The sequence below is a fragment of the Suillus subaureus genome (assembly GCF_016647635.1).
Source record: "Suillus subaureus strain MN1 chromosome Unknown BJ212scaffold_1, whole genome shotgun sequence".
NCBI classification, from domain to species: domain Eukaryota; kingdom Fungi; phylum Basidiomycota; class Agaricomycetes; order Boletales; family Suillaceae; genus Suillus; species Suillus subaureus.
In genome coordinates this window covers 248665-261307 of record NW_024538557.1, presented here as the reverse complement: position 1 = coordinate 261307, position 12643 = coordinate 248665, and the positions used below count along the sequence as shown (strand labels likewise).

General features: G+C 47.6%; 7 protein-coding genes across 7 annotated transcripts; 4 read left to right on the top strand and 3 right to left on the bottom strand.

The window, feature by feature from the left end:
• Positions 1-82: 82 nt before the first annotated feature.
• On the bottom strand, positions 83-2189 carry BJ212DRAFT_1308309 (Bestrophin, RFP-TM, chloride channel-domain-containing protein). The gene is made up of 13 exons (XM_041333888.1): positions 2027-2189; positions 1944-1976; positions 1856-1894; positions 1673-1798; positions 1593-1615; positions 1536-1541; positions 1430-1487; positions 882-1372; positions 758-831; positions 679-700; positions 563-630; positions 354-512; positions 83-304 (listed from the first exon to the last, which is right to left on the bottom strand). The coding sequence occupies exons 1-13, from the start codon at positions 2069-2071 to the stop codon at positions 207-209; spliced, it is 1242 nt and encodes a 413-aa protein (XP_041199641.1). The 5' UTR covers positions 2072-2189; the 3' UTR covers positions 83-206.
• A 432-nt stretch (positions 2190-2621) lies between these two features.
• BJ212DRAFT_1308305 (uncharacterized protein) lies at positions 2622-3637 on the bottom strand. Its single transcript, XM_041333887.1, has one exon. It carries the CDS (start codon positions 3579-3581, stop codon positions 2820-2822), a length of 762 nt encoding a protein of 253 aa, XP_041199640.1. The 5' UTR covers positions 3582-3637; the 3' UTR covers positions 2622-2819.
• A 65-nt stretch (positions 3638-3702) lies between these two features.
• BJ212DRAFT_6101 (TEA/ATTS domain family-domain-containing protein) lies at positions 3703-4474 on the bottom strand. Its single transcript, XM_041343650.1, has 2 exons — positions 4197-4474; positions 3703-4131 (listed from the first exon to the last, which is right to left on the bottom strand). Exons 1-2 carry the CDS (start codon positions 4366-4368, stop codon positions 3824-3826), a joined length of 480 nt encoding a protein of 159 aa, XP_041199639.1. The 5' UTR covers positions 4369-4474; the 3' UTR covers positions 3703-3823.
• A 107-nt stretch (positions 4475-4581) lies between these two features.
• Positions 4582-5383, top strand: BJ212DRAFT_6069 (uncharacterized protein). Its single transcript, XM_041343642.1, has 3 exons — positions 4582-4796; positions 4845-5069; positions 5124-5383. The coding sequence occupies exons 1-3, from the start codon at positions 4683-4685 to the stop codon at positions 5178-5180; spliced, it is 396 nt and encodes a 131-aa protein (XP_041199638.1). The 5' UTR covers positions 4582-4682; the 3' UTR covers positions 5181-5383.
• A 4492-nt stretch (positions 5384-9875) lies between these two features.
• On the top strand, positions 9876-10067 carry BJ212DRAFT_1257644 (uncharacterized protein; the record flags this gene model as incomplete). Its single annotated transcript, XM_041329873.1, has 1 exon — positions 9876-10067. A coding segment is annotated over one exon (192 nt), but the record flags the coding sequence as incomplete, so codon positions are not given.
• A 366-nt stretch (positions 10068-10433) lies between these two features.
• On the top strand, positions 10434-11262 carry BJ212DRAFT_1308269 (uncharacterized protein). Its single transcript, XM_041333886.1, has 4 exons — positions 10434-10612; positions 10669-10916; positions 10978-11009; positions 11075-11262. Exons 1-2 carry the CDS (start codon positions 10577-10579, stop codon positions 10879-10881), a joined length of 249 nt encoding a protein of 82 aa, XP_041199636.1. The 5' UTR covers positions 10434-10576; the 3' UTR covers positions 10882-10916; positions 10978-11009; positions 11075-11262.
• Positions 11263-11385: 123 nt separating this feature from the next.
• BJ212DRAFT_1491535 (uncharacterized protein) lies at positions 11386-12457 on the top strand (the record flags this gene model as incomplete). Its single annotated transcript, XM_041341494.1, has 5 exons — positions 11386-11795; positions 11816-11920; positions 12023-12187; positions 12268-12360; positions 12428-12457. Exons 1-5 carry the CDS (start codon positions 11610-11612, stop codon positions 12455-12457), a joined length of 579 nt encoding a protein of 192 aa, XP_041199635.1. The 5' UTR covers positions 11386-11609.
• Between the last annotated feature and the right edge of the window lie 186 nt (positions 12458-12643).

Genomic DNA, 12643 nt, shown 5'->3' with positions numbered 1-12643 from the left:
ATGGTAATGATTTAAAACACAAGAAGAGAAATGTGTGAAGTTCCACTACTGCCCGATATTACTCGAGATGTTCAATCATCACCCTCTCCATCGTCATAACCGTGTGCTCCATGTCCACCTTCTGGAAGCCTTTCGATCATAAACCTGCCCAAAAAGTGGTAGTCGGAACATGGGATCAGGACATACAACTTACTCAATCTCCTCTCTCAAGTCATCACAGTAAGTGTCTGTGCATGCAAGTGAATAATAAGAAGTACTGTATTGCACTGGAACGCACCAAGAGGCAGGTCATGCGGGTCATGTCCTGATGCTGTTTTCAGAAACATAATTGTTTGTCTGCGCAAAAAACTTACCAAAAGGCATCTCAATCTCATCTGCGATACCCTCGATGCCCATCAATGTAAAAGCAACTACAGTAACGATGGGAATTGTGCTCCAGCCGAGGTCATTGATGAGGGTCAATGGCAGGGCAAACAAGTACAAGGTTACACATTGCTTCAGATGGATTCCATCTAGAATACTATCAGTAATTGTTGAAGATATCAGTAAGGACCGAACTTACAAGGTGCGGGTATAGGAGTATTCGCCACCCTCTCCATCGAAGTCATTTGGTCGACCATTGACTGCACCCTGGACAACGATAAGATGTTTTTCAGGGGACTAACGCATCTGACTTACAACCCACTCATGGCATTCATACCTGAGTATCGATACGAAATTAATTGCCAAGACTAGGAATCATGTCAGGGTATCTTACCTGCCGGACCAACGGTTTCAAGCAAACCTTCCCGCTTGAACCTGAAGATGGCATTAGACAACTCATGAGCGATACTGTTGTTGCTGGTCAGTCGCAGTGCGATGTATTAAATTTCATCACGAACACGAGGGGAAATGGCATAGTCATTCGATCGGCGTAGGAGTGGAACTCAACAGTTTGATGAGAGTTCGAAAGCAGCGGGGTTGAAGCTGACGCGGCGGCATGGCCAACAAGTATTTTCTTGCTGCGCTTCCGACGAATTCTCTTGGTAGCATCAGGGTTGTTGTTTGTACCATCTGAAGCTGACGAGGCAGCATCGTAGGATTTAGGAGAGGATCTTCCTTGAGCCGTGGTGTAACCAAGGTCGTGGAATCGCGTGAACGATGCGGGAAGAATGCCGGTATAATCATCGTACTCAGGCCCGTCTTCATTGCGGAGGTAGTGCTTGACAGCAAATACAAAAGCGACGCAAAATTGCAGAGCTTCTATCTTCTGACGCCTCAGTTGAGCGGCGGTAAGCGCAGATATTGGTGTCTTTCCGAGAACGTGCGCGGGGTGATCTTCGGCGGGAGGTAGTGAGACATGAATCCATATCATACGGGACAGGTTGCGGACCTAGAGAAGAGTCAATAGTCGATGAAGCTGGATGCAGGCTATTATTAGAGTCCCTACATTAGACGTGATGGACGAGAAGCACTTTCGACCTTCCCAGAAACGGTCGTATGAAGTGCTAGGCTAAGATTGAATAGTGTTCTTGGTAACTTCGTGTTTTACGCACCCATTTCTGTAGAAAGCTGTGAGCTGGCCAATGTCGTGGACTACGCATATAACTCACCTGAATACGAGAATCAAACCAACCTGGAGATTGTGACATGTCAGCATATACATGGGTTGGCAACATTCGCAACTACTCACCACCACAGACAACAGTGGCACGACCGAATTTGTCAAGACCACTCTCTTCCCTTTGGACCACGCATAGGCGACCAACACAGCGAATACGGTGACAGTCAAGACTGGACCAATTATACGACCAATGATCTATATCACGAGCATCTCAGTTAGTCACTGCGTTTTCTCCTGCCAAACGACACGTACGCTGCCTTTTAATCGCAATACATCAGGGAGCCATGAGTACTGTACAATGTCAGCCACGGAGAAGCGGAGGAGCGAAATTCCAAATAACCTTGCGCAGGTACTTCCTTTTGATCCTTGAGGACTATCATCCGATTGGTTAGACAAAGACGCATGGTCATCTTGGAATCTTACCTTGAAGGTTGCCAAGGTGAACTTCGCACTCTGGCGGGGCTCCATGCTGTCTACTGGCAAACTGTGGGAGACACCGCAAGAGTTGAGTTCAAGCCTTGCTTCCTTGATGTCCTGTACACGTGTTAGGTGGTGGATTTGCTAGCGTGACATGTGCTATTGGAGTGGCCCCACGGTAAAGGTTACCGTAATACATCAATATTAATAATATTCATCATTACCGAGCTTGTATACAGCATAATAACTACAAAACTGTACAATGCATCAAAAAATGTGCGATAGTCGCGAGCTGAGGCCCGAGGGAGGCCTCAGTGAACCAAGTCCCTTGGTATTCTGCGCGGATAGTATCGTAAAAGGCGGGACATTTTTGTTTAAATTTGTCCAGCAAGATAAAATCCGAAAGTAGCTGTACTTAAATGATTGCATCAAAGTTGACCATCACAGCTAAATTTATATGCAACAGAGTCTAGAGCACGTACTGGTATGCCCGCTTATATCCGACTCTGAGCCAACTCCCGGAGTAAGCTTCCGGCAGGCTGCAGCTTGGTTGAAGTGTCAATTATTTCACTCTGCCTCGATAATAACAATTTAATGAATTCTCCAGTGGGGGCCGACATGTCCATACTATTTACTAATGCCCACAAGCTGTCCGAATGACGATACAGTACTACAACAAGAGTGCGATATAAAAATTTGCCGGGTATTAATGTACTGATGTAATGTTTACGAGTCATGCCATGATATCTGGGTGATCTTAAAAAGGTGACAGAGAAAACAAATAAAAACTACTGGTGCGTTACAAAACGAGGACGGGTGACAGATCCGGTGTGTGATCTTCTGAATGCGCATACACAGCGGGATATAGAGGTATCGGTTTGATGAGAGGTGTCGCAAGTGTTTCCTCCGCATGTGCGCACGGGTCATGAGGAAATCGGGAGTATGTCAGTTGAGCGTGCAGAAATCCTTGTGAAAACAAGTCCTGAGCATTCAAGGAGGAAGTGTTGTAGGCATGAGAGTAGGACAGCCTTTGAGCGTGGTGCTGGTCCTCGCGCTCCGGGTGAAAATCGCCCATGAAATTCATATCGAACGAAGGCTTGTTACGATTATATGAGATCGACGGCAAAGATTCTACAGTGTGCGCATGGGGTGCATACGAGTCTGAGTCCAGAGACGAGCCAGATATATGGGTATTGAGCGGCCAGTTCCAGCGTCTGTCAACGTTCTCTGGAGCGACCTGTCGGTTTTCGAGGCGCGTGATCTGCGGAGGCTGCAAAGGAGTGTGAAGGAGTTGGTCCACTGGAGTCAATGGGTGGTTGCAGGGAAAGTCCATCATCGTGAGGCTGGAACCATCGTGAGTGACGACGTGCGTAACCTGACATGCAGGGGAACAATGGACTTCGGAAGAGTAAACGGCGGTGGGCCGTTCCGATTGCAGGTTGAGGAGGGCCAGCTTGTTACCGAGTCGTCTCAAAGACAAGGATAATTCAGAACCAGTGCTGACTGTATCTTCTTCTGTTGGAATCCCCATCGGCAAAATCGGTCTGACCTGAGAAACCATCGAGGTGCTGAATACCTTCTCTTGTTCACTAAACGATGAATGGTGCCTGTTCTCGGTATGATAGTATGTGAAATCCGATCCGTTGGCAGAAGTGGCAGCCGGTTTTTGTCCTTCAAACCCATCCCGGACGATACCACCAAAGGGTGAAGCCTGATTGGAGGACGAAGACAGAGGCGGGGAAGTATCTGTCTGGATTCCTTCGGAAGATGGCGCCGGTTCTTCTCGGTCAGAATACCTTTGAGTTACCTGCGAGATCTCCAAGAACAATGCACGTTCTGCGAAGTGCAATTCAGTAGGAAAGCATGCCGACACTGAGAAAACAGACTGGTTATATCGTTCTTGTACTTCTTCTTCAGTCTTTGAAGATGACTTGATACTTGCTTCCGAGTACGATTCTTGCCGGTCTTCTCTAGAATGTACGACTGAATGAGTTGACACCGACCGAACGACTTGACGAGGCGGGACGACTCCGCGGTTTCATCTTGATCTTCTTTGAGTATACGTACATATCTGAGCCGTCGCTTTCCCATTGGCGGGTAGATGGCAATGGCTTGAATATACTCTCAGTTACGATTCTACAAGAACGTCAATTTCGGCGTAGTATGCGCTCCCTACCTTCCATGAATGCAGCGTGCACGTCCTCACTCCAGATATCTTCATATCGGGATTGCTTGAGTTTGATGTTCAACAATGGTGTCTTGATACAGAGGGCGGCGGGGACAACAGGTACCTCCCATGATTTGGGCAGGAGTAACAGTGGTGCGACTTCCTCCTTAATAGATTCCATTGATTTTTCCAGTTGAATGCCAGTTTTTAGGTGGCGCAGGAGGATGGCGGGCGCACAGTAAGTATCACAAGAAGGCACACAAGAAGGGGTCTAATTTGGACTTTCGTTGATAGTTGGCTTGAAATACGTCTGCGCGACTATCAAATTAGAACTCCGCGTCAATCACATGATGGAAAAACATCATCACGTGATATCAATATCTTGACGCGTGAAGTGCTTAGTGCAGCTCTGTGTCTCCCACCTTGAACCCGTGCAAGAGCGGCAGAACAAGGATCGCACCTGTGCTCATATCACTCCAAACTACTTTTTCGTGAATGACAGAACTTGAAAGGTCTGTAGAGGCGCTCAAAGCTGCCGTCAAACAAAGCGGAATCGACAAGCGCGTTGGCGACGTTGTCGGCCAGTTTACTTCGTACCTTATTCTTTTGGTGAGTGATCGACTTCATGTCGAAAACAGGAGCTTAAATTTACCTCAGAAATCGTCGTCTCCTTCTTCACAATCAATATCAAAACTTCGTTCTATCCTCCGTCGACCTCTAGTTCCCTTGTATGCTGCCGTTCCTGGACCTGCGCTCCAGCTTTCCTCTGCTGTACTTCGCAAAGTAATCGATGACAAACTAAGAAACGCTCTGAATGCTCAAAATTTACAACTAAGCACCTGGTGGAATGAGGTTGCGGTTGCGCTTTTATCAGGTGTCCTGGTATGACCTTTCTTCTTGCAGTGTTGTGACCAGACTTATCTGGATCAAATATAGGATTTTCTTGACAAACACAGTGATGGTACGATTAGATTCGGAGGTTCTTTCTTCTAAGTATCTGTCTAAGCCCCGAATTTGGTAGATATGACCAAGGAAACCATTGCATCAGCATTTTATCCGACTATATGCACACTCTTCTTTTACCAGGACGCCTCCTTGACACTTTTACCACGAACACAAAGGACTGTGAGTACTTACCACTTGATAGCAGTTTGACAGCAGCATATATGCGCTCATTTCTCATGTAATTTACGACGACTTTATTGATAGGCATATTCTCTATTACACGAAACGCTTAGCGGACATCCAGGCAATCAACGGAGATTACGGGATCCTGCTGTTCTTGGAGGGTAAATTTGCCTCTTTTTTATTCAATTATAATCTCAAACTAGTTCTTAGGTCGCTAATCGGCATCGCAATCTCACAGTCTAAGGGTAAGTCTGCATGAAGCTCTGTCGTAGGAGGTTTGTCTCACTCACTCAGACTACCTTGTAATCGAGGCCCTTCTGGACATAGTGGGATGGCTGATCCCGATAACGAATCAAACGGAGAAAGGGATGGCGAAACGGACAGAGTTCATCAACGACCTTTTTGGTTCCGAGAAGCATTTCGGCTGCAGTCCAGAACTAGTCGATATCCTTCAATACATCAGCAGCTCGCACTGGGAGGATACGGTCATGAAGATCATGGACGCTCTGGCCAGGAACGATATCACGTTGTGAGCATTTTGATTTGGTAATGCAGATCAGACTAATCCACTCCCCGGGGCAGCCCTCAATCATTTGCCTTGGACGAGTTTGATGTATGCGGCAAATGTTATCCTCAACCGACTGCATTCGACCGCTTGCACCTGGATAGAGAATTTTTCCTTGCCAACGTTGTTGGGCAGGTGAATATATCTACCATATTGTCGTGGGCCTCGCTGACTATTGTGGTCAGGACGATGTCTGCGATAGCTTGAAGATTTCCTATGGTCATATACGCTCTGTTACAATTGACGTGTCACAGGCGTCACCACACAGTAAAGTCATTGTTCATGTCGATTTAACAACTCCACCAAGTATAGGAGACGTGCCGTTGGACATCCCGGCAGGTCAGAAGTTTTACTTGAAGTTCGAAATTCAACGGGAGGATTTGAGCAGGCTCATGGAGGCTTTACGGAGGCGTGGTGTAGTGAGTGCAAGGAGGTTATCGATGGACTTCACTCACAGCTGCAAACAGGTCAAGCTCAGTTTCTTAGGTGAAAATCCCCAAAAGCAAGCTCACAAGCGGAGAAGTGTTGGCCTCGCACATAGCATTAGACTCTCAGGCGACTCCTCGCCACCGTCACAAGGGTCACAATATGAGGTTGTTACACCAATTTTATTCTCAACCCTCGTACTAATAATTCTGCACGTTACAGGATAAAGTTAAACATGTCGAAAATGGTGAAGTCTTCAGGTTCCAGTTCATATCAATATTAATCTTAGAGCCGACAGTGTACAAAACCAACTTCCCGGATGATGCACGATCTACCACCGCCAACAATGAACAAAAATCCCCGCCGGCGCAGCAGGCGTCACCCCGAACGCCAGCTGACAAGTCTGAGGTTCAGGAGTTCAAAGATCACGTCAGCGATAAATGCGCCAAAAAGATTGTTCCCCGACCTCGGCCTGTATCCAAGTCCGCGAAAAAAGTTGCACCTCTTCCGGTTACTCCGTCTCCTCCAAAAAACGACCCCCCCAGTGCAGTACACGTCTCAGCGTTTGGCAAAAGCGATGACAAGCTCTCCAAAATATCCGACGATAAACTTCCCAAAGCTGTCGCCAACATCCATCTCATAGTCCATCCGGCACAAAATGCCAAAGCCGAACCAGCTCCCAGTCTTAGCGCGAGAAGCAACAGCCTTCAACCAGCGCCTCCGACAAAACGCACCGCCAAGCGGAGGTTGATCGTGGATTCCGACGAGGAAGAGATACGAGCCACGCCCAAGACCGCGCAGAGGGCAACGGTTTCACCAGCCAAGTCAGGTATAAACGTAGAGACAACAACGACAGAACTTGGCAAGATACCCCGCGTCGATGACAGGCGTCCTTCCACCCTATGGTCGTCCAGCACTATCGAGACAGGTCATCCAGAAAATATTCCCCAGGAAGTCAAGAGGCCGTGTACGCCGTCCAGCAAAGAGGCCAGTCATCGAGGACCAACCGATAATGTTGTCAAAACACATCTCGACGACGACGCTTTCTCGAAGAATGGTTCTGCTTATGATCAAGTGCCACCATGCAAGATTATACCCGACACACAACTGACTGCGCACGGAATCATACCTGCTTCGCCTGTGAAAAAGAATCTGGCAGCAGGCAATGGAACTGTATGGCGCGTTTCCCCTTCAAAACCCGCAGATTTGGCCAATATACCAGCGAAGCTGGCAGGCACTCGACGCAAATGGGATGACGCGAATCCCCCCACGAGAGCACCCAAGGTTCTGGAGGATGATAATCCACCTAAGAAGAAGGCCCGTAACACTACTAGTGGCGACATACCTATCAAACGTGCAGCAAGTATATTATCCGACCCTTTCGAACCGTCAACATTATCGACAACTGTCGCGAAGGCTCCCAGAAAGTACGGGAAGAAAGGGAAGGCACTATCACCTGCCTTGCCAGGGAACGTAGACTTTGACGAAGTTCCTGGAGCAACTTCGAAAGGAAAGACTAACACGCGCGCCAAGGCAGTCAGGGTTTCAAAACCGGCCCCGAAGAAGGTTCTAGCCCCGATTTCTGGCAGACAAACCCGCGCGGGCGCTATGCGATGCAAGAACGAGAAGCCTACCGAGTTAGAGTCGCCCAAAGACATCAACCCGAAACTCCAGCCCGCAGAAGCTGATACTGGGATGGTAGCTGCACCAAAACCAGTTGATCGAATCACGAAAGTGGAACCTGTCCACAACGATGCGACCAATGGTCCCTCTGTGTCCCTTCAACCAGAGTCGGCATTAAGAAAGAAAGTCAATAAGGTTTGTCGCTTCTTCCTCTGATCACCCACCCCCCTTATTACATACAAGACGGACACGGACCAGGCGGGCGCGAGCACCATCGTTCCGAAGAATTTGACCAAGATTCAGACCGGAAACACCGATGCAGTGGTACATCAATCTACCCAAGTTATCACTAACTCGTCAAAAACTGACATCGTTTCAGATCACCAAAAAGAAATCATCAACTCCAGAGTGTGCTCATACTTCCAAATCGAAAAGGGCACCTTGGGAGGACCCGGTATTCATTGCACAACATGCCCTGACCGACGAAATGAAACCTTTGGGGGTCAGTCCCCCAGACAAGGATCCCCTGGAGCTCATTCAGGATGTCGCATCAGAAAATGTGGATGAAGCAGTCTTCGGCGATTTTATTAACTATTCAGTATCATTAAAAGGGAGCGAGGATCCTATTCTTGTATGTGACGATTTTTATGAGATTATGTTTGCTAAGTCTTTCGCAGCCTGCCTCCTCAGATCCCCCTCCGTTACAGTTGACCCCACGTAAACCCCCTGTTTGTATCGACCTCACACTAGATCCGACTCCAGTGAAACATTGCTACGACTCAGCAAAGGACCGTGACGTAGCCGAGGATGCTGGAATGCTCCCGAATAAAGGCCCGCATCCCGTAGAGAGCTTTGGGACGTCTGCTGCAGTTCCAATTGCCTTATACGCCACTGGACGTCAAGACGAGCATAGGACATGTATCAGAGTTTCAAAGCCTTCCACTGATGTTGCCATGGATGTCATCATGTCCCAGAATCCTCCCCCCTTGCCCAAAATTTTCGCTCGTAACGAAGAACCACGAGAACAGCTCGCAACATCGAATATCCCTCTCACTCCTGTCAGAACCAACGATGCCGACGGTTCTTTGGCCGAACCTCGTGGTGTGAAGCCCTCACTTTCCGTTCCGGTTCGTCGGAGGCAATCGGTAGTTTCGTTTGCATCACCACTGGTGACCCGGCCCAGTTTCGATGATGCTGGCCAGATCCCCACCATGATGTGCTTGAAGTCTAACATTCATTCTAACAACCATGGTGCGTTTGGAAACAGTATCCCCGAAACCAATACCTGCCCACCCAAGGGACCAACTTTGGACCGTGTCATCTCACTTGTTTCCGATGACGAGCTTGAATCATCTCATCCTGCGCGGAAGCCGCCCTCCAATCGAGTTCGATTTGAAAATGTTGGGTTACCATATTCGCTGTCTCCTCTCAGTCTGAAAACGAGTGCCCAGCCTGTCAAGCAAATGCCTGGTTAGTACACGGATGTGGCATTTTGGAACATCTGACGTGCTTTTTTTCACCAGTCCAAAATCCCCAAGAACAACGTGCAAAGAAGTCAGCAAAGGAGAACAGTCACCGTAACATCAAGTCCGATGAGGGTAACGATATCCAGGACATAGTGGATGTGAGGAAACCCTGCTCGAGTTTCTGCCGTGTTATTCATTTGTTTTGACAGGTACTGAGCGACATCCAGACTGTGAAGCTCCTGATTTTGTGACTGAATGCGCTCACCGTCTGACTTCTGTCTTAGGTTATAGTGAAGAGCATTGCGAACAAGTTCAAAGGCGTCAAAAAAGAAGTCCGCGCTGAGAGAGAGGAGCTCCTACATGACGCAGCTGAAGACTTACACGCGTTAGCAGATGCATAGTGAGTGAATCATTCCAGAGATAGGTTACTGACAAGAGTTCATTCTGCTATGACCAACCAGTGCAACGCAATACAACTCGTTCATAGTTCTAGAGGAGAGTTATTCAAAGTACCGAGCGACTATGACACGTCACTGGGAAGACTTGATCAAGTCCAGCGAGCAACTTCAAGATGATCTAAAGACAGCCCTCCAGAAACACGACCGCAGTGTTTCTTCCAAGACGTTTCCGAAATCACTACTTCCGCCAAACTCCAGGTTCTCAAAGCATTAATTCCGTATATCTTGATGGTCGATGAAGTGTACTGTAACCACCCGTACCTTGTCAGTAAGGAATCTTCTGTTGCTCAACTACTGTTGTTTGCGAATTGAAGTTCACGAAGTGGTGGTTTTGCTTGTGTGGGTCAAAATGATGGCGTGACGCAGACTACATACGAACAAGGACGACTTGCTTGAAATGAGTGGAGCTGATACGCTAAAGTCTTACGCTCATTAAAAATGAGGCTGCTATATTATTCCTCTGCACCGCTCGCTCTATAACCGATCACTCCATCTGGACGAATGAAAACAACTATTGGATGATTTTCATCATTCATCATCAACCAGAAACTCGCCAGAAGTATCAGTGTAATCGAGTTCGCTGTGGCTTGCAAGCTGTCGAGTGTAGCATTGCTTGTCCAAAGTAATTGATATCCAACAATATCGATTGGCGCAAAGGCTTATTATTCAACTCGGCCACCTGATTGAGCATGATTTGTATGACTACAAGTCATTCTTCTGGGGATGAGATGCCTTTTGCAACCATACCGAATTTCCACCCTAGATTGAATTGCATGAATCAATAAGCCGTTTAAACAGAAGCATGGTCACTGAACTTATTGCATCTTGTATGCCTGAATTCAGCGCGAGTCGTGGGAACTCGGTGTGCGGAATCTGGCATCGTGTATAAAATAACACTGGGGAAGAAGACGATAGCAGAACTAAAATCCTGCAAGAAAGGCAACCACCACGACCAAGTGTCCCCACCCTATTGTAGGCTCGAAGATCCAGACATGTGGGAAATTGAGGAGTGTTCTGACGGCGGCTAGAGTGGATCTACATGGACTTTCTTGACTTTGTGTTTCTAGAACAATCATGTCAGGCAAGGTTCACTTTCATAACGAGAGAATTTTGTAGAGATGTACCCTACAACTCGGAAAGTGTTGAAATCAAATATCTAGAAGAGTGACAAGAGTATTAGCCATGTCACGACCATTTGTACCGTACGACATAGACACTTACACTTCACGTTACGGGGATCAGTCACTTATCTTCGATGGACTGTGCGTATAAAATGGCTGGCGAGAGCGGCGGGCCAGCGGGAGATACCCTAACACCAGGGAATGCGCGAGTCCAGAGGTATAGCAGGACCATGCAGCCCTCAACTGGTTAGTACTGTCCAACCTAGGGTACACTTTGCCCCAATGAGCAGATATTGGAATAAAAAAACCACGTGTATTCGGAGGTGAACAATGCAACTCCGAGGCAGGCCCAAAGTTCACGCTACTGCAAAAAAACGGCAACATCCACATCTGAAAGGGCATTGTCTCTGACTGTAAAAAAGCGAAAAATCAAGACCCAGTCCCTCACCCGCCGACTAGACAGACATGGACCGTGTCGCCACCCAACATAGTAACATAACCCAAACGGCCGTGAACCGCGCCTACATGATACAGTGTGGCAGGTGTCAGGCTGTTATTGAGTATGACACTCACGCCGGCCGGCCCACGATCAGTCCTCATTGTCAACGAGCACTTGGACACCTGTCCAGCCAAGCATGGGCCAGCCCCATCTTACCCCTCCTGAAACATATGACACACAGAACATACCTAGTCATAACTCTATTGAAAACATGGGTGCCGATGACAGCAAGCACAATAATCAAATTATTGTGGGCTGTCGCAAGCTGAAAAGCGAGGCTCAGCGGAAACGGGAGCTCAAAGACGACGAGTACACCTGCAGTGTACGCCCTATATCCGTCAGGTGCACGGATGCGAGAAGGAGATCAGTTTGGACAAGCGCCCCAGATACTATCCTGAACTTTGGACCAAACACAGAAGGAAATGTCAAGAAATCAAAAAGATCGAGGTGAGCTAATTTCTCCTAAGAATAGAACGAGCAACTAACTAAATTTTAGAGAAGGATTAACTCGACAAACCCGTCACAAATGGAGACAATGTTTGTCCGTAGAGTGCAGAACAGCACTCGACAGCCGCTAGTTCATTTGAGATAAGTGGTCCCCGGCTGACGACATTTTGGGAGTGGCGAACTCTAGTGAAAGCAACAGTCTCAAGACAAACGGAGCTGTCGTGTAACGAAGGTCAGGACAGGGAGATCAGGATATTCCTTTCAGCAGTAAGTTAGTCCTCGATGTGAGCAAACACTGTTGTTCACCACTGCGAACTCTAGCGTTGAATGAGCAATTTTATAATGAGTGCTTGCAAAGGGGAGACAGGCCATGGGCGTACTGCTACTCTACCACGAAGGAGATCGAAGAGAGAAAAATCGGTACCGTTTACTTTGATACTGTGAGTGAGTGTCAAAAGCGAGAATTCAAAGCATGCTTACAAACCTTTTGTTTTGTGCACTTACTAGTACCAAACGTCCAAGTCCAAAACGGCGTGACTTCAGTTTTAACAACAACCTCCCTTAGATGTTCTGAAAAAGTCAGTGATAAGATCAATACACAAACGAGTAACTGCCAGTGTGTGCTCGGAAGGAACCGGCACCACCCGACACTTTGTCTTTCATTCACCACTGGCTCGAATCTACACACGGTAGAAATTTGACCTCTACATTGTATACTACACA

Bases quoted from the DNA above. Each gene is read 5' to 3' on its own strand.
- BJ212DRAFT_1308309 (XM_041333888.1), bottom strand. From the start codon at position 2,071: ATGGAGCCCCGCCAGAGTGCGAAGTTCACCTTGGCAACCTTCAAG. The intron at 1,799-1,855 runs GTACGTGTCGTT...CTCGTGATATAG, and splicing joins TATTGCGATTAAAAGGCAGC to ATCATTGGTCGTATAATTGG. The intron at 701-757 runs GTAAGATACCCT...ATCGATACTCAG, and splicing joins TGAAACCGTTGGTCCGGCAG to GTATGAATGCCATGAGTGGG.
- BJ212DRAFT_1308305 (XM_041333887.1), bottom strand. From the start codon at position 3,581: ATGGTTTCTCAGGTCAGACCGATTTTGCCGATGGGGATTCCAACAGAA.
- BJ212DRAFT_6101 (XM_041343650.1), bottom strand. From the start codon at position 4,368: ATGGAATCTATTAAGGAGGAAGTCGCACCACTGTTACTCCTGCCCAAA. The intron at 4,132-4,196 runs GTAGGGAGCGCA...AGTATATTCAAG, and splicing joins GCACGCTGCATTCATGGAAG to CCATTGCCATCTACCCGCCA.
- BJ212DRAFT_6069 (XM_041343642.1), top strand. From the start codon at position 4,683: ATGACAGAACTTGAAAGGTCTGTAGAGGCGCTCAAAGCTGCCGTCAAA. The intron at 4,797-4,844 runs GTGAGTGATCGA...AATTTACCTCAG, and splicing joins CTTCGTACCTTATTCTTTTG to AAATCGTCGTCTCCTTCTTC. The intron at 5,070-5,123 runs GTATGACCTTTC...GATCAAATATAG, and splicing joins CGCTTTTATCAGGTGTCCTG to GATTTTCTTGACAAACACAG.
- BJ212DRAFT_1308269 (XM_041333886.1), top strand. From the start codon at position 10,577: ATGAGATGCCTTTTGCAACCATACCGAATTTCCACC. The intron at 10,613-10,668 runs CTAGATTGAATT...TGGTCACTGAAC, and splicing joins AACCATACCGAATTTCCACC to TTATTGCATCTTGTATGCCT.